The sequence below is a fragment of the Opisthorchis viverrini genome (assembly GCF_000715545.1).
Source record: "Opisthorchis viverrini unplaced genomic scaffold opera_v5_6, whole genome shotgun sequence".
NCBI lineage: Eukaryota > Metazoa > Platyhelminthes > Trematoda > Opisthorchiida > Opisthorchiidae > Opisthorchis > Opisthorchis viverrini.
The window spans coordinates 1085703-1109014 of NW_008751662.1; the positions used below are offsets into that span (position 1 = coordinate 1085703).

Here is a 23312-nt window from a genome sequence, read left to right on the forward strand (position 1 = left end):
TGGCTTGATACACACATCCCTTCAGATTCAGGGATAAACCATTCTGACGCCATAGGTGTCTCAAGTTAGCAAACGCGGCTCGAGCCTTGCAGATTCGTGCATTCACCTCATCTGTCACACTACAATCAGAACTAATACAACTTCCAAGATACGTAAAATGCTCCACAACTTCCAGTGCCTCTCCCTGGATTGTAAGTGGCGTGTTCAGTGACTGCACGTCCAGGAGCATGTTTAGTTATTTCCACAATAGTACATATTAACAGTCTCTTGGTGACATACTCACTGAATGAAGTCAAGACCTGTCCCGAATAGCTTATATGTTTACAAGAGCCGTAAAAATCACACCAATGAAGGAACGCGAGCGTCAGATTTCGTGTCTCCTTAATCTAAAGCAAAGTGATCACAGTTTCGCACTATCCAAGGACAGGCAGAAGAAATTCTGACTCATTTTCCCAGATTTGATACTGGCTTACAAGATATATGCAAACTCACAGATTAAGAGCTTCTGACTACCCACTACGTAGATTGATTAGGAATAGACAAACACACATGCGAGAGTCATCTGCAGTTTTAGTCAGAGAAGACGCACCGGTGTGCACCCTAACAAGGAGCTATGAACACCAGTAAAGTTATCAGTCTGATACCCATCAGCCATCCTGACTTCCGTTGTTATATCAGCCTACATCATCTTGATAAGCTGTCTTAATTTTTGCTTCCTACTGCATTTTATTCTTCGTGGAAACGTCTTTGAGAGAATGGCTTCTTCGAAACCGGACTTTATCGTAGCACGGTGATCATTGTAAACAGTGTCGTACGAAGTGAATTTCATATTGTCTCTGAGTGAAAGTCTACAGCTTTCTTTGGCGTCCGGATATCCGGATACCATTGCATAGCGATAACCGATATCCTTATAGCAGGATGAAACTCTGTGACAGTTACCAGTTTTCCTACGTAAGCTCACCAAGAACAAGTGCTTTCGCCACATTAATACGTTTGGATTTGAAATTTAAGCCTCCATTAAAGAAACGTACCTTTATGTATAACAATGGGGACAATTGTAATACTTATTAGTTGGAACTCGAGAAATAGCAGTGATCCATTCTACCCTTCGGGTGTATACTGACGACTCGTGATGTAGGCGTAGTACGCTATATTATGGACTCACTTTAGCCTAGCCATAAATAGTTCACTCGAGTGTGCATTAAAAAAAAACTCCCTGGGGTACTCGTCAGCTTGACACTCTGGTTCATTCTAATGTCTCCTCCCCGGAGAATGAATCAAGCAATGAAGAAAATTCATACTTATTCCCTCAGTGGAAATTCATTCTTCTGGAATAAAAGTATTTTCTCGGAAAAGATTGGTAGTCGCTGTGCAGTTAGCCATATTGGATTAATATGCCTCCGCCAGGATATACCGTATGGTTGACAATCCAGAGCGTTTCATCTCAAGCAAGTGGTAAGTCTTGAGGAGAAAAAATTGAAGGCTGATTCGCACATTCAAATACTCTTGAAATTCACCAAAGTGATGATTAGAAAGAGCGAATTTTTATTACCTCAGATGATTTTCCTTGAGAAATGAATGTTTAAATGTACAACGCAAACTGCCGTATTCAGTAATTCATTCCTGTTTTTTTAACTTGGATTGCACAGGCAAGAAAATTGTATCAATTCCACAGATTATCGCCAGTCTCCCACTCGGATGCTGTCCTTGATCTCCGATTCGACCACCATAGACGTGTCAACACCGCACACCTCAATATGTCAAACAGCTTACATAAGCCGGTGAACTGTTCCGAACCGAGATGAAAAAAAGAACATATTGGGAACTACCCACGATCTACCGCAAAAGTTGTCACTTGTAGCCTGGTTCTTGGTCATTCAAATGTACCTCCCCTATGATAAGTTTGCGCTCTTACCTTTCGTTGGCCGTTTTTTTCTTCCTACGAACACAGACGGGTGGTTGGGGAAAAATAAGTATGGTGACAAACGATATTAGTAAATCTATCTGGTGAAACTCTGCGGTTAGTGAATGTACGAAATGACGAAGAACAATCGTAACAGCGCAAACACTCGAATCCGCTAATTCAATGACAAATTTGCTCAAACTATGAGACCACACAACCTCATTCACAACCTTAATGACTGATACGGTGGACCAGGCCAGTCTGGGTTTGAACCGCAAGTACACAATTGTGAGGCAGTGTGACTTGTACTTTCTTGAAAGACAGATTTGCTCCGAATTTCTCGAGTGATACGATCCTCTTTAATCGGAAATGAACACCGAATCATCGTAGTTTGAGTATGTCTTAGAAATGGTACGATTTTGCAATAGCTTTTCCAGAAAGTTCATTCGGTTGTCATGTTTAACGTGGCCGGAGCCGAAGCGATAAGCAGAGTTTTACGATATCAGGGTAAGATATTCAGGCACGCGCAAAGTATTTTTGTTAAGCTGGTTCGTGTGAGCCTCTGGAGCTTCCGCTAAATTTTGAACTATGGCGCTTCTACTCACAAAATATCAGTAATCACTCTAAAAATGCATTCGGGAAACCCAGAAGGCCAGTCGCAAGGGAGCATCACTATGGCGTGTACTCTCCACGAGGGTTAATTCTTTGATTCATCATAATTTTCCCAGCTTACTGGAAACCGAGGAGTGTGTGGCCCTATGCATGAATACTTTTTGACACATTATTAATGTCCGTTGATGCGGTTATTTCCAACATCGAGTTTTGCTCATTTGATGGACCAGTTACCTTCCAGTGAATTTGTTGGTGAGCTTCGCCGAGTACTAACTCGATTTCTGAGCCAACCCCATCGAAAACTCTGATGACCCTCAGGGCAATTAGGTTATTAGAATCGTCATAACACAGGTGGATATCGAAAACCTTGAATAATTGTCATAGACAACACGCCACTCTGGTGGTCGCTTCCATCGTCTGTTCAGACAGATTCACTTTGCAAATTCTGCTTTCCTGGCCTCCCTAGGAAGAGTATGACACGGGAGTTGTAGCTTTACGTTCGGTTCGGTAAATGTTCCACCGAAAATTTACTAAAACTTGAAAGGTCCCGTATTTATATCCTGTGTTCATCAGTGTCATTCGGCAAAGTCACCACGAGGCCTGTGCACATGTTAATTTATGCAACGATCGCACAGCGAATGATACCAACAAAGAGGCAGTTTGGGTGAAAGCTTAGGATGGAGGTTTTTCATTGCGTTGTAAGGTGATACTCCACATTTGGTGAGTAGTACCAATGTCTCTGCAGATCACCAGTTACATAAATAAGGTTAAACAAGCTTTCAAAAATCCGGGTGAACTACTTACCCGTTGACGTTGCCATTGTAATGGCGATACTGCTGATGGGGGGCATGCGAGTAGTATGTTTCCTCGTAAATCCAGTTTACGTCTCTTGAAAAGTAAGAATTTGTGGAGTCGCTCTGTAGCATTTGCTTGCATTTGAGTGACAGTTCAGAGAAGTTCAGGAAGACGCGTTCAAGAAGGAGATGGATATTCAGTTTTTGTAAAAAAAAGTTGCATGTGATAATTTTACTCCCCTGTCCACTAATAGTCTGCAACTGTTCAGTTGGTATTTTCTAGTAAAAATAACTCCGCAGCAAATGCCTTCTTCCCTTCACCATGTGTCTCTCGGAGCAAGTGAGGAGGTTCGTCGTACGTTATCATACGTATAGTGAGAGTGAGTTATTCCCCTTGAAAGATTCTGTGGTTGGCCTACTCTAAGATTATTTCTTAGCAACCTAGTGAAGAATGTCTACTTTCAACTCGCTAGTGGAGTGGCCTGTCATCTGAGTATCTGTCTTTGGGAGGTTGTTGTATTTCTCGGACGAATCATAGTGCACTACTGTTGGGTGGGTCTTTTATCACCCAGTCAAAGTTCACATTCTCTATGTTGGATTTTTCAACTCCAGTTGTGCGACTGACTGTTGGCGAGGTGATGGGAACGAAACCACTGTGTTTCTAGACTGTTTTGTTCCAGATTTACTTAAGATAGATTACAGGAATAGCCCACCATCTACTACAAGCATTTTGTGAGTTAAATATTGACGTGTTTACTTTCCCGTCAGTAAAAAAGTATATTCCTAACAATCTTGACGTCCCAGTTGCCATCATCGCTCATGGGAAGTAAGAACCTTGAGGAACATACATCGAGGCGGATATCCCGTCTAAGGCCTGTTGGAACAGTGCCTCAGTCTTTCTTGCATAACATCATGTTTTTAGAGGATGAACACTCTGTTTCTGAAACGCCAAGTTAGGTAAAACTTTTCGCGCTCATCGGACTCCACAAATGAGTAAAGATTGCGTTGACGTGTGAACGGACATGGGACCACGAAGCAAACGGACATGTGTTGGACTTTGATCACGCGTTCACCAACAAATCTTGCACAAAAGCTGCCTGGACATAGGAGGCAGAAGACTCGTTACAAACGGACGTTCCCACGAGCTGAATATTGGCAAGTTTTTCGTAGAACTGGCTATCAACTTGGAAAGACACCCCGATCATTCACAAGTATCCTGGACGATTGGTCAATGCAGAAGCTGGCCTCAAGTAGATTTATATCCTTACATATTTTCGTCGATGAGTAGAACCATGATGCACCTCAAGTAAAAAAAACATATAACTCATCAATTCCGTAGATTGCGCTCCTACTCCAGGACGGGGACAGACAGTGAGCCTAGTCTGAGGGCTAAATGGAGAGCAGAATTAGCAGTGTAAAAGTATTTCATCAATCAAGTTTTACTGTATTGCAGTTTATTTCGGCGAACGTTTGTATTTATGTCCCGTAGAAATCCGAGCCATTTTGACTGTGCTTCTTCTCCTTTGGTGCAAACAAAGTTCGGAAACCAAGAGAGGGGATTGAATGTCCTCTTGAGCTTTGTGCACGCTGGATTTACTGGTCGGTCGTATGGACATCAAAGTTTTGGAGATATACAGTTCGCCAAGTTCTCCAAAGTGTTTGGTCTCCTACTGATTTTCACACGTGTTAAAATGGAGAACAAGCCTCAGTTGAAGCATTTTTGTTGTGGAAGTGTCCCAGTTCGTTTTTCTTGTTAGAAACAAATTATTCCCTTGTAAAAGGCAAAAGAATAATGGGCGAAACATGCTATACTCAAGGTTACTGAAATTTTTTCGGCAATCCACTATCAGTTTCGCTCTTCTTGAGGTCCATCGGGTAGGCGCGGTCGCAAACTGAAACAGCTGATGAACTCAGCTGGATTCACGTGAGTTCTCAGATGAAACTGAATTACTGTACAAATAAGTTTATGTCATGAATTGGGATACCTCAGGGTTATGCAATGACTTTATTACCTATTCATTCAAAATATCGTAAAATGTGTGTAAGGCTGTCGGATTTGCTTACCCACATCGTTCACAACAGTTATAAACCTCGTCTGATTGGCACATACACATTCATTTTCGTACAGTCGTCAAACCCGCAGCCCACAACGGTTCTCCGTCGGCTTGAATTACAACGAACATCAAGTTAAAGGCGTCTTCTTGGTTGAAAAATTACATTTTTTTAACTTCACTTGGCACAAGACAAACGAATAAAGCCATGTGAAAGTACAATTAAAATCATTATTGGTTTCGTAATGCACTACTCATAGGGTTGCTAAAAACTCCTCGACAACTTTATGAGTAGTGCATTACAAAATATATATGTATCACGATATCTCGATTATAGTGGCGATTGAAACATTAGGCGTCCTGGTGCAACACACTCGGTGGCCTGGAAACATCAAAACCGCGAGATTCAGCTGGGTTCCAGGTGAGTCTCTCGAAACACCAAATTAGTTTGGAAACGAGTGCATATTCACTATTGATTTCGTTTGCTGTCCCGAAAATGTCGACTGCCACTCATGTGAGTCACCGACGATAAAGCATCAATACACGTCATTAGGCCGTTTAGGTTCACCCTTCGAATCATCGAACTGAGAACGGCGTTACTCAGTCGAAATTCACGTGCACCCCAACCCCACTTGCTTGTTTAGGGAACTAGTGTCGAACATGGACACGCAGCATACACACATATACTGTTCCCATCCTGAGGTCAGCAAGGAGTTCTGCCTTAGAAATCGACGAACCCTGTAAATGTCGAATCTAACGCGTGGGTTTTTGGGTTAAAGGCAGAACATGTCCCAACATTAACACGTGTCAAGTGTTTTCTGAGCTAACCTGAGTTCGAATAGTCTTCGTTTCCTGCTCAACACACTTTGTGCCTGCCCGTACTCAGCGCCAGACTGGCTTTTAGTTCTTGAAACCGACTGTGTGAAAAAATCGTTCAGCTGTAGCACCCTTTGGGTGCCTAACAGTCATGCCACCCGAAGGAAGCATGAGGGCTGGGATACTGCCAGGATGCCCAAGGCTAAACGGAGAAGTCGAGAGGCAAAGGTCCGGTTCGACCCATGAACTTTCCGGTCAGTAAAATTGCGCTCTTACCACTGAGCCATCCCGCCCGCAGGTTGTATGACCAGCTTATTACAGTCCCCCCACACACTCACTCAAAACTAGTGGAAGCTTTCTTCATTAATTTCTTTCTAAATTTTGAGGCTCTTCTTCAATCCTTCCGTTTTTCCCTCACCGGACGCCTCTCTTTTTCCGCCTCCCCCAGGAGTCCAAAACTCAAATATTGGTTACATCACGGAGTGGATTTTCCCAAGCCACTAACACTACGATCTTTAAGTACAGTATTAGGACCTTGGTTGAAATACAAAAGTGAGGAAATTGTAGGTCGCTATCTTATTTTACACGGCAGTGTGGACTGATCTAAAAAGCGCGCTGGGTTTTGGGCAGTATAGCTTCTACTTATTTTATTGACATTAATTTTTGAATTTCTTCAATTTCGGGTGATACAAAAACGATCCTCTATCAAAAGACACTAGCATCAGGTGTTTTTCCTACGGAAAATTTCACTCTGAAAAAGCAGTATAAGTGTAGTTCCTTGGCATTGGACTACTTATATGTGAGGTGAAAGCTCCTCGGCAGTCCACAACGGGTTTCCCTGTTCTTGAGGCTCACCGGGAATCCGCCTAACGTATCCTCTACTTGAATACAGAATTGTACACAAGTGTCGAAATAAGCCCGTTTTAAGGCTCGTTGGTGCAAAAGGGGATTCCCTTTCGTCCTGGCTGCTTCTGTGTCTAGGAAATGTACTTCAATGTATCGAGGGGCGCTTCAACTGAAGCGTGAAACAACCTTTTCTCAACACAGTCAGTTGATGAATATCACAAAGGAGATATTCATCGGGGATTTGATTGAACCAACCCAACTAGATTCGCATACGAGCGTACTTCGTTGTCATTAAAATATCACGTATTTTACAAAGCAGGGATGTTGCTTCCTTTCGCATTTCCCACCTTAGTTATTTTCACGGCTGATGAAAATTGTGCCTTGATGTGTCAATCAAGCCGAACGTATCAAGCGTCAAGGTATTCTGGGAAAATCCCAGTGACCTCACCCGTCTAACACGTGAATGCCTGACAAATCTGACAAAGGCACGTTCTAGGATGATGTTTCCTGCGGGATGGGGTGAAAAAGTCATTCCTGTTTCTTCTTCGACAAAACCAAACACCATTGAGTTTCGCTTAATGCATTCGCCGTCCAGCCATCAGTGTCCTAACTATGAAACATCAAGGCTTACGACTTCTCCGAAGGGAATATCTTTGATACCGACAGACAAGTTGACGAAAACTCGTCAAAAGCTGACTGCCCGCTTTTATTCCATATATGTCCAATGAGGTACCAAGTAGGAAAACCCACGAGTGAAAAATTTGTAAATTATGCCTACCTGGTTAATCATCAAGGAGCAAAACGAGTGGCGCTTGCTACCCGTTTTTCATCAGCCATGAGGGAAGTGTGGCATCTCGCGTGTTAACTCACTTATTCACATGAACAAAATAGGATATTTTCTTCGTTTAGGGCGATGAATACTTGTTTCCAGCTAAGGTTCATTCGAGTCCGCAGTTCACATCCTCCCAATTTACGAGTATATCCAACCTCACGGAACGTCTTTTATTTGTGGACAAATACAGAGGTATCACTCTTAGATCTGAAAGCAGAAGTATGTCAGAGGAATGCTCTCATAAGCGGTGTCTCTCCACAGTAGTTCTGTTTAACTCACTAGAGGGTACCCAGAAACTCATCGTGGTTGAGAATTGGCAAATTAATCGTGATATAAAAGACGAACATTCATCAAGCGGTAAATTTCGGAGAGGAACCTTGGACATGTGAACAACTTCTCAGAAAAAGTAACGACAAAGCTAAGACTTGGGTGAGTGTTGAAAGAACTTGTCGCGTGCATTTTTCGTCTTTTGAAATGCGTCTTTTGAAATGCAATCAGCTGATTGTAAATTTGTCACCGCCACTATTCTCAGTTCTCCACTTCAATTCTACTCTTGTTAGATTAAATGTTTTGGAATTCGGTTTACTCTTTCAGTCTCAATTCAACACTTTATCGTGAGAGAGAAGTTATCCTCATGAATTTGTAGGGCTGTTCGAACCAGCAGTCAGTGGTTCGGACCATCCGATGAAGGCTGCCTGGTGAATTATGTAACTGAATGACACTTATGACCGAGCTACTCACCAAACGTCCACGCTATTCAAATCAATTTGTCATTGGTTGACTGATTCCATGACTGATGACCCCTCAGATCAAAGTGTCACATTACTTGTGACGCTGTTGTCCTTTCCGAGTAGCCCACCCTCAATCTTCATGGATTTAATCGGCTTCTGTGACAACTCAGTCTGAGATAAAACAATGGTTTTCCGACTTGGAACTATACTAACAAAAGAAAAAAATATTGAAAACACTGCACGACAGTGGAAAAAGTGACAGGTAACGAGTGAGGATTAATATCAAATTTCTTCAGTTCCCAAATGTGAGGATGAGAGTCCACAACTACTAATCTGCCACAGATCACCTGTTGTTGTGGGGGGTTGAAATCCAACACTTTGAGAAGGATATGCAAGTAGTCACCCGAGTTTTCTACCCTGTTTAAGCGGGGAAATCCTGGAAGTCGATTTTATAGTCTAAGCCGCAAACACCATGTGGTGCACTTTTTTCAGTCGCGCTGCGTAAATTTTCCTGGAGTTTGTTGTCCGGACCAAGGGTCGTATCAATCTAGTAAAACATTCATCGACAGCGCACGACCGGTTTCGCCCTTCTTGGGGCTCATCAGGTAGGCGCAGTCTCCGGGTTTCCGTCAACCTTATGTTCTACTTGAAACCAAATTACAAATATACATGTATCGCGATATTTCAAATATCGTAGCGACTGAAACATGAGGCGGCCTGGTGCAGCACATTCAGTTGCCTGAGAACATCATAAACGAGAGATTCAGCTGGGTTCCAGGTGAGTCTCTCGAAAGAACCAAATTAGTTTGCAGATGAGTGTATATTCGCTAGTGCAACATTGTTCAGCAGATCCTGAGACTGCACAGCCACATATTAGACAATACACAAGGACACACCTTCAATTTATGAACCAACTGAAAGATTTCAGACAATATTTGAGTAGTGCTAGTGAGATCAATTGAAAAATTAGATAGCTCATTATCAGTTCTGCGCTTCGTGGGGCACATTAGGTACAAACAGTCCCCAGATTTACATCAAACGCATTTCGTGTCCCTTAGGTTCTCTTGGAAAAGATTATTTTAGGGACAAACAGTCCATACACTTGAAGAACACTGTTCTGCTCAAACGGTAGACCTCACCGAATCCGACGAACTGAGCGGCCTAAAATATGCGATGAAAGTAAAAGAACCAAGAAATTACAAACACAGCTCTCTGCAAATATCCACGTCAGTAGGATATTTGCAAAAACCTGGCCTGAAAATGTCCGCAACAAAGAACTAGGTCAGCTGCATTTCAAGTCCAAACAAACCGTCACCGCCAGTTGTGCGGTCGGCACGGCCAGCAAACGATTTCTCAATATTTCCACAACCTCATCTCTTGAAAGAAGCATCCATTCTTCGATTTCTAATGACTATGATTATAACAGATTGACAATTCTTTTAACGAGTGCATCATTATATGAGAGATAACTGAGTCTTTTTTCTGACTGCTTTTTATGTTGTGAGTTTTCCCGTTACCAGCCGCTAGTCTCAAATTCCTGCCTGTCTGTTTGTATTCCCATCTGAAACGACGAAAGAGTTGCCATACAAAGAGTTGTAAACGCCTGAGATCCAACATCACAAATCTCCCTGAGGCAGGCCACACACAGTATTTTCCCTTCCGTAGGCCGTACTACTTCACCGTGAGTTGGACTTATATGCACGAGCATATTTATGGAAGTGAGTTTGAAATCTTGAACAGCTTAAACAGCTGTCTGTTTTTCACACCAGGTTTTCGATTGTGTCCTGAAAGAACTCGTCAAAAGTCACTGCAAAATATACGGATGGAGCTGTATTAACTTCGCGCAGTGTATATCATATAAAAGTCTAGATGTCCGGCCAGTCTTTCTGTCACATTTATGGTCTGATTTTTGATTTTTTTTTTGTGTTTTGTCTCCACCTTATCCCGATCCTCAGGTGGGAAGCTCACCATCAGCGGCTAATTTGTACGCAGTTGAAAGCCAATTGAGCAACTACATCTCGGTGAAGTCATGCTTAGGAATGGCCATCATTCATCGGGTGTCAGGAAACGGTGACTGACTGGCAAGCGGAGACATGCTTGGATCGAGCAACTGTAACAACGGTGGAAGGTGGTGTGGAACTGGACGTCTGATTGGCCAAAAACAAAGTAGATAGCCAATCAGAACAGAGGACGATCCAGCCACTTGGACAACGCATGAACACAAAGGTGACATCCAACCTGGATTTGGGTTCAGTCACACAACGACGAAAAGTTGGAAGTGCACGGAAATGGAGAACGGCTAGATTTTACCACCCCATGATGTCGGAAATTAATCTTCGCCTGAACAGCAACGTTAAAGGCAAACTGTGGAAGATGATTTGGTCACTGTTATTCTTTTGCGTGATATCGGGAAACTGTGTTGTGCACTCCACCTTTCCTAATAGCACGGAACCGAATCGGAGGGAAGGGAAAGTATGGGCTGTTTTGCCGGACGATGGCCCATCGTTTGGTCATGGATTATCCAAAGTACATGTTGCACAGGCATCAACACCTGTGAAGAAGTTCAACTCTACCAACGGCAGACGGTCGAAATTCCGTCGAGAGGTGGTCCGGATGCCAAGATTCTACCGACACAGAAGTGATCTCACCAGCACCGGGATAGTTATGTCCCGACACACACCAAATCAGTGGTTGGATTCATCGTATGATCTGCGTTACGGCTGTCCACCAGGGTGTCGATGCAGATATTTGGAAGTTGAATGCAGGCAGATGCAGCTTCAAAGTGTACCGAGGGGGATCCCACTTTCCACAGAGAAACTGTGAGTTCTTTGTTCAAGACTAATCACTAGGATGCACACGGTTACAAACAAACTCAGCTCTCTTATTAAGAAATTTACCATCAAATTTAGATAAAACTCCGCGCACAAACACAATATCGTTGGAGGGTTCGTTTGTTTGTTAATTTTAGAAGCTGATGCATCAAACAGTTGTCTTGATGTTCAAACTGAAGATACCACAGAGATTCTTTGTTTTACGTATAATTATTAGTTAGCTTTAGAGACTTGCGTTTGTTCTATCATAACTTAGGACTTCTCTGAGTAGAATGGTCTGGACTTGTGTGAATAGTGACCAAACGCCACTCGATGATGAGCCAGTTACTTTTGGAGACAACCAAGCGTCCAAGAAGGCAAGGAGTAACCAGAAACAGTGGTAAGGTTGCGGAAGGAAAAACTTAGAAAGTTCAAGGTTTTTCGTTCTTTCGCATGATTATCTCAAGGTATTTTCTGGCCGTCGAACAAGGATGTGCAACGATGAAACGATGAAGGTGATGCCTAAACGTAACACGTCGCTCAGAAGGTTGTGGTAAAAAAAATAATTTTTTTATTATTTTTTTTAGAAGGTTGTTGGAAAATCTTCGATGGTGAACTTATAAGTAGTGGGTTTCGTCTAGAATAGGTACTGCGGCATCTCGAATATCGTAACGGGTGAAAAAGGAGCCGCCTTTGTACAGCTTATTCAGTTGAAGACGATTTTAAACAAGAGATTCGACTGGATTCAGTCGAGTCCACCGTCAAAATCAAATTCATACGCAAATGAAAGATTTAGCTTACTGCTTCCAATTTTGGCCCAAGTAGAACAAAAGGCTGAAGTAAACTCAGGGACTGCGCCTACCTGATAAGGCTAAATAAGAGCGTAATCAGTAGTGTGGTGTCAAAACCTATGAGTGGTATGTTACGTCAGACCAAGCAACATCTCGAATATCGTAGCTTCTTGCAATACATTCACTTGAAGGCCATGCTAAACAAAAGATTTGGCTGAGTATCCTGTCAAAACCCTATCTGAATGCAAACACGTGTAACTGTTTGCAGCACCATCCAGTTGTTTCCAACCTTGGAAACGTACCACACGATAAATTTGTAAATGGACGACTTAGCTGGTCGGACAACCAGTTGATCGGACCATCGGTGTTATGATTTGTCTGTTTGTATACCAAGAGTGACCCCATTTGTAAGTCATATGTTCTCGTGTCGATAATTCTCGACGGTAAAAGCTGTCTACACCGACCACCAAAGAAGCTGACCGGGGTCACTCAGTCAATAGCTGTGGAAGCTGTGTTTCTAATTCTCTACTCGTTCACAAATCGGGGCGCATTCTAACACATTGTTTGCGTTCAGTGTCTTTGGTGCAGTAAAGATCTTCTTTAGAGGTTGCACATGGGAATTTGAGGACGGATTCCAATTAATGCCAAAAGTAGGCGGTACGAAGAGGTGGCAGTTGCAGAAAAGTATGAGGATGGGACATCTTTCTGCATTGTCACGATAATTACGGAAAAAATACTGCAAATATGGTTTGTGGATATACATCGAATTTGCGCAACAGTAGTGCAAAGGGCCAAAATCCTAATTTCCTACAGGTGGCTGGCAGTAGCTTTGACTAACCCAGCGCTCTATTTAAAACTAAGGGAGGAAGAGCATTTCACTTAGTATTCTGGGTTTTAATTTCATCTTTGTCGCAACATTGTTTCTTGAAGGACACGAAAGAAGATCTCTCTTAGAAACGTTCTTAATGCGGCTGAATAGAACAAAACCTTATCATTTCTAATGGCCCTACTCCAAACAGTATGGTCTGAAGGCCCACAATCCTGGTTCTCAGGAATACCCAGATATGTTTTCTCTGTTAATTCTTTCTCAAATCAGGCAATGAAATGGCTACTGTTTTATCGCTGTCCAATTTTACACATGGGTTTAATAAAATGAAAGATTGAAAGTTCTTTTTTTCAGTCCCTTGACGGGAAGGCATCTGTGTCACGCTTACTCTGCCATCAACTAAATCCAGCAAGCTTGTCTACGCAGCCCCAAGAGGCAGTCCAAGTCAGCCACTCTTGTCAATGAACTGCATATACTTGTGATTGGAACACCAAATGGGAGCACAAATCTATCCGCACGTACATAAAATTATAGTATTAATGAGGACACATAAGTGTGATTTTGAAACTTGTGAATATGGGTGACTGATCAGGAGTTAGTTAACAGCAGAAAGCAGATAGAATGGCCTGAAGGACCACTTCAAAAATTATAGTTAACTTAAAATATCACACACCTCGTATATTTGAAACAGAAATAGTTATTTTGATGACAGTTTCACCGACACGAAAATGCAGACATCCCCAACAAAAACGGAACTTTGGGAGTACCAGAGTCCCACTATCGAAGAGAGCTCTCACCGAGGTAATAACGGTATTTGAAGGGAGAAAGGCGATTCACAACCCTCGCTCGGAATATCCTCACATATTGTTATTCCACACCGGACTATCGACTCAATTGTATGATGTAATCACCCACCCGAAGGTGTGATAAGGACAAATGCACTCATTTCGTCTCCACACAAGGTGCACCCGACATCCAGCTGAATCTCTCGTTTGTGGTGTTCTTCTTCATCTGAATGTGCTGCACCAGACCGACTCATGTTTCACTTGGCATGCAAAATTTTTAAGTAAACTTATTGGTAGTGTGTCACGTCTGTACGAGTAATAAGGTCATTTGCCGGATCTTTCTGCGAACGCTCTGACGACCTCCACATACCGCCTAAGTTCCAAGGTTGAGAAATAAATAAGAGAGTGCCCCAAGTAGGCTGGTACTGTGGGCAACATGTCCTACCAGTCCGATAAGCAGGCTAGTTCCGTTGGGTTTTGTTAAGTGGCAATACTCAAGAATGGTGGTCTGGGTACAGGCAGCACATAAAGTTGGTATAAACTCGAGGACTGCACCTACCTGATGAACCCAAAGAAGAGCAGAAGCGGTTGTGAGCTGTCGAAGAGTTTACAGTAGAGTGTTAAGTAGTAACATTCAGGAGAAGAATGCAGACGCCTCTTCTGAAGGAGCGTCATCAAGAAAAGAAATTCGCCTTATTCTGGCAGCAAGTTTCAGATTGAAACCCGAGTAACTTTAATGGCTTGTTCAGCGTAATCTCAGATCTCACAAATTGGAATACTTTGCGAGAGCTTTTGTGAAGACTAAATGAGCTAGGGCTCAAATACCGTCGGTTAGGTAATCACATCTCTTGGAGTTATTCATATTCATAAACTAACATCCTGGTTCCGCCAAAAACTCCAAGTTACGTACTAATATGGTTTAACGAATGACGCAATTGAATCAGAGCTAAATTCCTCCTTTGTGATACTCTTCGAGTTGTTGTGTTCAATTTGGTATGATATTCGAGATTTCGGAGTACATGTTCTGGTGGAAACATGTTACTCATAAAACTACTGAAATCTGCTTGTTAGTGCACCACCGATTTGCTCTTCTTGGGTCCCATCAGATAAACACAGTCCGGGAGTTTACGTTAACGTGATGTTTCTCTTGAACCCAGATTGTACAGGGTTCACCGAATACACTCATTTGCACACCGATTTAGTTTCAATAACAGACTCAACTGAACCTCTCGTTTATGAGGATAACTCTAAGGGGGGAACCGGTGGTGGACTGTCGAAAGTTTTCAGCAACCTTGTGAGTAGTTTCCAGAAATCCGAATCGTTTTCCTGTTGTTTCAATTCAAGATGCACTAGTCTAATTGCTTTCATTGTCTGAACTACTGAGTAGTATCAGATGTGTTTTTCGTGGGTAGATTAATACCAGTAGCTTATAGACTAGGAACTGGATAAGCAAAACTATATTGTCCTCGCAGTGAACGCTCGGCCTTAGGTTCGCAAATTTCCTGTCTTACCGGTAAAAAAATCAGCTACTTATCCAAGCTAAGTGACATCGGTTTATGATGTTAAAAACACGATGAACCCCGGCGTTCACGTGCGGACTAAAAGACACACCGAGTTTAAATGTTGAAAATCGTTCCTACCAATATTTCAACTACTTTCAGATGGTTAACTCAATTTGGTCACAAACACCGTAACTACTAAACAGTTATCACATCATGGAAAAACAAGTTTCACGGACTGGTGACAACAGCGTTCCCACTCAGCCCAAATTTACTGTCAGATCCTTCTGCCACGGTAAGGCCACTTCCAAAAGTAGCCGGACGGAATCTAGCGCATATATATATATATATATATATATATATATAAATTTATACTATAAAGCATTCTACCACTCTAGTTATTATGGTCAAGTACATTTGATTAGTGCGATGTTTAGTCCTAAGCCCTGAGTAACCAGTGAGCAGGACTTTGTTGTTTCATATTAAGTCGATAGACTACTGCCAACTTTCAATAAGCTGAATACCTGAAGGTTCTATCGAAACTATCGTGTGCGCACATTAACAGTCATAAAAATCCGTACAGGGAGAGATATTTGAGAAAAGTACACACAAGGTTGCTGAAAGCTCTTCAACAGAGCACGACTGGTTTTCTTGAGGCTCATCAGGTAGACAGTGCCCCGAGTTCCAGTCAACCTGATGTTATATTTCAACCCAAATTGAGAACTAAGCCAACCTGATGATGAATGATAAATAAATGAACGATTCAGAAAGGCTGTCAACCTTGAAAGTGATGGACCAATGAACTGTTTCATAGAAACCATTTCACCGAATATGATATGAATACAATGGGATAAGCCAGTTCTGCAGCCAACAGAAGCCGGCTCTCAAACTCTAGATCCATTTTATCTAATCGACGACAACCCGCTATGCAATGGAGAGAACGAACTGTCAAACAACGCAGTAAGTTCTATGTCAGGACGACTGGAGTTTATTTATCTTAGTATCATACCTAATGGTGGATAAAACGTGGACTAAACAAGTCTATTTTTCTGACATAGGATGGACAAACATCACCTTGAAATGCGAGAAAGATTACCATGTTTTAGTCTTTCAAAAGCATTGAGCTCATGCGAATTTAACCTGCCAACAAACATCACGCAAAATATAACCATTTAAAAGTATCTGCACGGCAAGTAGATGTCCCGCCTGGTCAAAAACTCAACCGATCCGCTTACTGTATTCTTGTTTTTCCCAATTTACTTGGGTTCCGGATGGGACTTGTTACTGCTGTATATTTGAGCATGTATCCAAGAAATCCATGAAGTAGAGTCTCTCCGCACTTAAAGGAATTTTTGGTCCTTCCCTGAGGTGTCCCATAGTATACATAATACATACATGATACATAACATTGCTTGCACTGTTGTGCTTGTACAGTATAGAAAATGATAACTTTACAGATTGAATACAACATCAGAAAACACACACACTGTATTCGGACTGAGTCACGTGACATCAAAGGATTCTGCTCAATTACAAGGTTTTTGGACAACCCGTGAGATTTCGATTAGTTCCTTACTTAAGATGTACTCGTAAGTTGTGCGGGAATGGTCCGTGCACAAGGTCGTCTCTGAGCTTTCGCTTTCGTTCGTCTCCAACTTCCAGCAAAGCAGTGCGGTGTAAAATGCATGACTTTATGTCCGTGAATGTTCCGGAAACAGCAGACTGTCGTTAAAACCGTTCCAAACAAAACCTAGACCTTTTGCGTATGTGTTGGCTGTCCATGTGGTGTACCTTTGCGCTCTCTGTTTTCTATGTGTTCTGTAAACCGACTAACTAATTTTCAAATTTTTCCTGTTGCTTGCCATTAACGTCATATATTATACAACAGTTGCGTGAATCTAGACGCAAAGCAATTTTTTAGTCTCTTTACCTCGGTAATGAGGTGAATTCCCCACCGCAAACCACTCGTAGTTTTGCTAAAATCGTTCTAAATTTAACTATTTCAAATTTGCATCATTTTTGTGCAAAATAACCTCCAGTCACCTAGTTCGTCTAATGTGGAGCAAAATTTGGTTGACCTCATTTAAGGTAGGCAAGGTTTTCTGACCAAAGCAGTGTCAGAATTCCTGTGCTAAAAATAAGCTCAGTGAAAATTTCAGTTTTTATGACTTTTATTTATAAAAACTAGTCCTAATGGCTCACGAACGCCGAATTCATATTCCTCACTCCATTGTCTGTTTACCCGTTTATGGGAAATTTTCGTTGTTTAAGCTTGGAAAGGGATCTGTCAACAAGACTTGATGATAAATTCAATAGTTACGTCATCTTTAACACTATATCTGTGAGATTTCGTAAAATACGCATTCGGAGTCGTTTCAGCTCGAAATTCATTGTTCCGGTCTCCCATATTCCCCCCAGAGCAGATTATGCGGTGTAATTAGGTTGTCTCTCGACCTTTGTGTACGCTAGCTGCCATCATATTGATTTGTCCCATTTTGTTGGGAAGTCTTATGTTTTTGGCAACTTTTGATGGTTTTGATTTTGCGATTCTACGTGGTTTTAGCGGCTGATGGACCTCGGTTTGTAGGCCCGGAAAACGGCTTTCGCGTGCAACATGTACGGAGCATTCGCGTTCCGGAAACGATGAGTTCCATCAGGCCTAGTGCTCTTGTTCTTGTTGTTCTTGTAACGTTGGTTACGAGAATTGTGAAGCACGCAACTTTTCTGACATACCGGGACACGAATGGGGTTTGAAGAAACTAACACAATACAAAGCCTTCAGTCACTTTTAACCCACTGGACAAGATGAGAAAAAATAATACATGAATAGGTTTGTTTTTCAACTAAACTGCAAATTTCGAGCTTACAGACATCCGCAAGAAGTTTAGGTATCAATGCAGTTTCACAAAAAACGGTTTTTAGGTTATGAACTCGAACGTTTTCCCGAGTCTGCACTTTCAGCTAAAGCAACATCAAGCACGTAGTGACAGGTTGCGCAGCAGACTTACGCAGAACATTCGGTAAGCCTTTGTACTTCAACAGTCTACTACAGTGAAATTCAGAAAGCTGTCGAGTAGATCATGCAGCCTGGTAAAGCATGCTAGTTGTTGACAGTTCTTCAATCAACCGCTGTGGTCCAAAATTGTAATTCTGTACAGGAAGCCTTCACAAAAACTTGTTTAATCAAGACAAATGTGGACCACCCCATCGTGGCCCAGTTATGAACCCGGACATCTGGGAGAAAAACATACGAATACCATGTTTTCAACTGTGCGAAAACGTGTGGAGGTAAATTCCAGCACAACAAACTTTGGCCAAGTTAAATCGAGGTTGATTTGGGATGCCGTAGATAGGCAGAGCAAAGTAATAGTTAGACTTTTCAGCAACTTTACAAGTAGTATTTTGCACTTATTTAGTGATCCGTCACTTGCACAGGAGTGTTTGGAATCCTAGTTCAATAATGACACCAAAAGAGTAACAAGCCATATTACTGAAAGATCACGGAAAATAATACAACAAAATTTTTATCGAAAGGTCACATTTCACCAGTTTCCATTGGAACGCACAATAGCTTTGTCAACAGTTAACAGTTATCTACAAAATGCATACAAAATACATACTACCATAAGGGGTGAACTCGCCTGTTGTACCAGTCGTGACGTGCCTACGGTGTTTTCTTATGTGCACCAGTAAGACAAGAACAGAACTGAGGATTTCATCTTAATCAAATGCAGAATGATGAATCTCAGCCCTAATTTTTGCAAAATTACCGTGCATAGCTATGTAGATTTTGATCACTGACAAGCTGTTTCTCCTAATCCGTTATTTCTATAGCTGATCAAGACCTCTGAACAATTTGAATTTTGATAGCGAGTCATGTTTCCAGAGCTGTTAGTCGAGTGCCACATAACCGTCCACTATTTTCATGAGCTGTCAAATGCTCACTTTATGGACTGGGTCGTATGGAATCTAACTAGGTTAGATGTGCTTAGAATCCGTTCATATTGTATCATAGCCTATAAACTTGGGAAAAGGCATCTAAGTAGTTAGAGCGCAAATCTGTTGACCGAAAGGTTCTTAGTTCGAACCCGACCTCCGCATCTCGGCTTCTCCTGTCTAGGTTTCGGCAACTTGGCAGTACCCCAGCCCTCGTGCTCCCCTCGGGTGGCATGACACCTAGACAGGAGTTACAGCTGAACAATTTGTTTTTATTTGTTTATTTTAACCAATTAGCTTGAAAACACAGTTTTTAATGTTTACGCAACGGTTGCTTATAACCATACCCATTTATTACTTCTGTGTTGGCGACAACCTTGTTTACAGTGACGTTATCATAGATTTTGAAGGAGTTCATGGATATAATCTTCCATATTTAGCGATAATCTTCACTCAACTAACTAAAAACACTGATTACCATTATATTGTCGAATAAACACTGCTGAGTTTTTCGGCAGAAACGGATTGCAGAGCTTTGCTGAATGTTACCAGTGTTCAGCCTTAGTGCGTTAATTGCAGGCCACAAATACGGACATGCAACCGGAGAGTGACAGGCTGAATTTCGGTTTCATACAGTCTGTAAAATTAGAATGACGAAGAAAACATAGATATTTTCTGTCGCAAATACTCTTCTGTTTGAATGTCCAGCCAGACTAGTGAATCTATTTGTACAATCAATCAAGCCGCTGGTCGAGCCCCATCCAAAATTCCCACGCAGTGATCTTATGCCGGAGTACCTCGCTCAGTAATATTCCGGTGTCGTGCCTACAGATGCACTTGCATGCTGTTTAGTCACCCAGCCTGCCTGGGGAAACTTTAATTTCCTGGAAAACTGCCTCCCTATATCAACGGACAACACTCTGCTTACGAAATTTTTTCTTGGCTGTTGATCAGATTGGGTGGGACCCACCCAACTGCGCACTGATGATGTCTCATAGTATGGTGACGAAACATTTGCAAGCCAGTTGCCAAGCTCGGCGAACAGATCAACAACCAATAAACTCCCCCGAGCTACCAATATTTCAACAAATTACCAACTGTGCGAAGCATTTCTTGTTACTTGAGGAAGCTGTATTTCCCTTCCCTGGTCCATCAACACTCAGGAGAGGCAAAAGGACGTGTGCTACAGTTGACCGCGAACTTCTAAGCGGCATATCATGCGGTTCCGTGTACCACATCGTTAGCAGACTGCCCAAAAGGACGGTGGTAAAACGAGAACATTTAAGAATGGGGCGTTCTGTAACACTCATCGAGGGAGGGGACAATGAAAAGCGATGCACACATCAGAGTTCCGCGGCTGTCTGAATGGATGGGTTCAAATGAAGAAAGTATCTGATCAATTATTGTGAAATCCCATAAAATTCTGCTCGTGAAACTTCAAAACGAGGGGGATGTTTTCGAAACGGTCAATATTTTAGGTGTTATGTTTAACTCATCAGGTACATGGTTGGGCTTGATAGGTGTCCTAATTTATATGAATTTAAACAAATTCATTACTTAAATAATAATGCCTTCAGACTATTTTTGAAGATTTAAAATAAACTAGTAAGGCCGAGTATCGGGCATCAAATAGAACCTCTCTTAGAAGAGTAGACAAGATTTATCAGGTTAAACATGATAGGAACTACATTATCCGCGCTCATTCACCGTATTACAAGGTAAGTCTTTTGTTTTTCCATTCGGACACCGTTCCGATGAAGAGTTAGTAAAAACGTCACCCTGACATGAACCCAACTAGGTTATCGTCGACAGGAACTTTGCGCTGATTTGGAAGGGTTTCTCGTAGTAAATGGAAGTTTTAAATTTTATCAAGGGTTATTATGAGTTTATGTCCACACTGGACTGTTTAACTGTGGTTTCAATGTGCGGCGGATCCTGAATCAGTGGACTGCACAAAGAGTTCCCAAATCTCACCTTCTATACATAATATCCCATATTCTAATGCAATTTATATGTGTACAACAGTTTGCCGTAACCAGGTGTTTTGATGGGTTTCGGAAGAGGTCATTATCACCTGCGTGTTTTCGAGCCTTCGTTAGAATCGCTTCAAATATCCTACCATCAAATAAGTTCACCGCAGTTTTATATTGTAAGAAACTTTCCATTTTACTGCAATGTAAAAGTGCCAGCCAATCACACTGCTGCTCGTGGCTGAACGGTCCAGCACTCAGATTCCTAGCCAACAGATCACGGGTTCCATAGTCCCTAGATTTTCGTGAGCTGCGCAGGGCCATGGTTCCCAATAAGGATACAATATTTGTGCAGTGCTTCTCAGAGTTCAAAATCTCCTTACGCTACCAGAAGTACATAGTTACCAGAAGTACACTACCAGGCAAGTATAGGGGAAAGCTGTTTAAATTAGTGGTATGTAGCTGCAATTTGAAATAAACTGAACACCAGTAATGAACCTATTCTTGGACTATTGTAGTGTTCACCTTATCTGAACTTATCCACAGGCATCCCTGTCCCAGTGTTTGAGCTGGTTGATTGGTTTGGTGGCAAGGTGTGTACGGGTCAGTCCCTTTACGTGCTATACTAAATAACTTCAGTTATATTGATGCTGAGCGTCAACACATGGGAGTCTTTCCAACTAGTCGCTTCATATCCTTAGGGCAGTCAAATTTATCTATCCAATTGTATAATTGGCTAATTGTCAGTCGATCCGTTTCGACAAAAATATTCATTTGAAAATTCATGACAGGTAAATCCAAGCTTCGTGTTCAATCCCTGGTTGGTATACACGTTTCCCTTCAGTTGGCAAACGCAATACAGTAATTTAATGCAGTTAACTACCACAGCCATTGCCCATGTCAACGGATGAATGTGAACCAGCGGGGTTTCATTATACACTGACAAGTGAAACCAGAGCTGCCAGTACAATAATTGTTAGAGGCAAGCATGACAGCTGTAATTGAGTAAAAAACCATAGGGATCCTCATTCAGTGGCCAATAGCTCACCACCTACATTCTTCAAGACAAAGTCCTGATCACTCACGCGAAGAAATTATCTATTAATTTGGGTACAAACTAAGGGAAAACATAGCGAGAAGATGTGCACATTTTTTCCATGGTTCCATGGTGAACTAGCCCCGAAAATGCTTTCTAATCCTAGGTAGACTGTTCAACTGTTCAATGGGTCATTTATTAGCTCTGGTAGTTTGTTCAAGTATACAAAGCACGTAAACTATATACCTCTTGACTTCTACTTGTATGGTGTGCTATTTTTATTTGCCTATTATCGCTCTCTTTGAATGGTCAATGCTGCCTGGATGTCTGGAAATCTTGCCAGCTCCTACAGCAGGCTTGGATTGAAGCGCTCGTTTTTGTTCGGAAGAGATCTATTCGGGATCGACGTAAACCCATTCGCACTCGCTGTACGCAGCTTTCACACCTATCCTGAGCTATTTATTTACACCGTGTGGGAACCTTGTTGTGAATAGGTGCCAGACCCGGCCCATTACCAGTCGAACACCACAATTACTCGAAAACGTCTGCCATGTTCCGAGGTTCTTATGTGAACAGCAGGTTTAGTTGTACCTGAAATTTCTCTAGAATCGAAACGCGTTTGTGGTTCCGACTGGACGATACCAAATCTACATGACCTGGTTTCTATCCCACTGATCGGCACCCACCAAAACTAGGTTAGCGGGCTATCATTGGTGTCTTGTAGTCGTCTGTTGAAATGCAATTCGATCGATTTCAGCTAATTTTAAAAGAGAAACATCAGAGACCGCCGTCGCCTACCATTTATTTGGAGGAAAACGGTTCTATAATTTATTCAAGAAGTCCTGAATGATTGGCATTCAACCTAGAATGCTTTTTTACCTGTCGGGACGTCATCAGCGTTAACAGTTAAGGCCAGAATATGTACCCATTAGATTGCTTGCTCCTCAATGCGTGGAATCGGGGTTAACTCCATGCACTTTTAAATAACGGTGGAAATCAAGACAGTCTCGGGAGACTGAAATTTAGGGTGGATGGTCCTGTGTGACTGCACTCTGTGGCGTTTTGCAGTTGCTA

At 42.1% G+C, this 23312-nt stretch overlaps 4 protein-coding genes across 4 annotated transcripts in view; 2 read left to right on the plus strand and 2 right to left on the minus strand.

Annotated features, from left to right (window-relative positions):
- The window catches only part of T265_00603 (hypothetical protein), a gene marked incomplete at both ends in the record, with an annotated part of 11532 nt that extends 11303 nt beyond the window's left edge, over positions 1-229 (minus strand). Inside the window, one exon of the mRNA XM_009164431.1 lies at positions 16-229. Within this exon, the coding sequence (XP_009162695.1) occupies positions 16-229 (214 nt within the window). The remainder of the gene's footprint in view (positions 1-15) is intronic.
- T265_00602 (hypothetical protein) overlaps positions 1-4270 on the plus strand; it is a gene marked incomplete at both ends in the record, with an annotated part of 6738 nt that extends 2468 nt beyond the window's left edge. The window contains 2 exons of the mRNA XM_009164430.1: positions 66-191; positions 4232-4270. Of these exons, the coding sequence (XP_009162694.1) occupies positions 66-191; positions 4232-4270 (165 nt within the window). The remainder of the gene's footprint in view (positions 1-65; positions 192-4231) is intronic.
- T265_00604 (hypothetical protein) lies at positions 510-9324 on the minus strand (the record flags this gene model as incomplete). The annotated part of the gene is made up of 5 exons (XM_009164432.1): positions 510-600; positions 3320-3588; positions 5735-5789; positions 6189-6277; positions 9220-9324. 5 exons carry the CDS (start codon positions 9292-9294, stop codon positions 510-512), a joined length of 579 nt encoding a protein of 192 aa, XP_009162696.1.
- Positions 9325-10799: 1475 nt separating this feature from the next.
- The window catches only part of T265_00605 (hypothetical protein), a gene marked incomplete at both ends in the record, with an annotated part of 48759 nt that continues 36246 nt past the window's right edge, over positions 10800-23312 (plus strand). The window contains one exon of the mRNA XM_009164433.1: positions 10800-11404. Within this exon, the coding sequence (XP_009162697.1) occupies positions 10800-11404 (605 nt within the window). The remainder of the gene's footprint in view (positions 11405-23312) is intronic.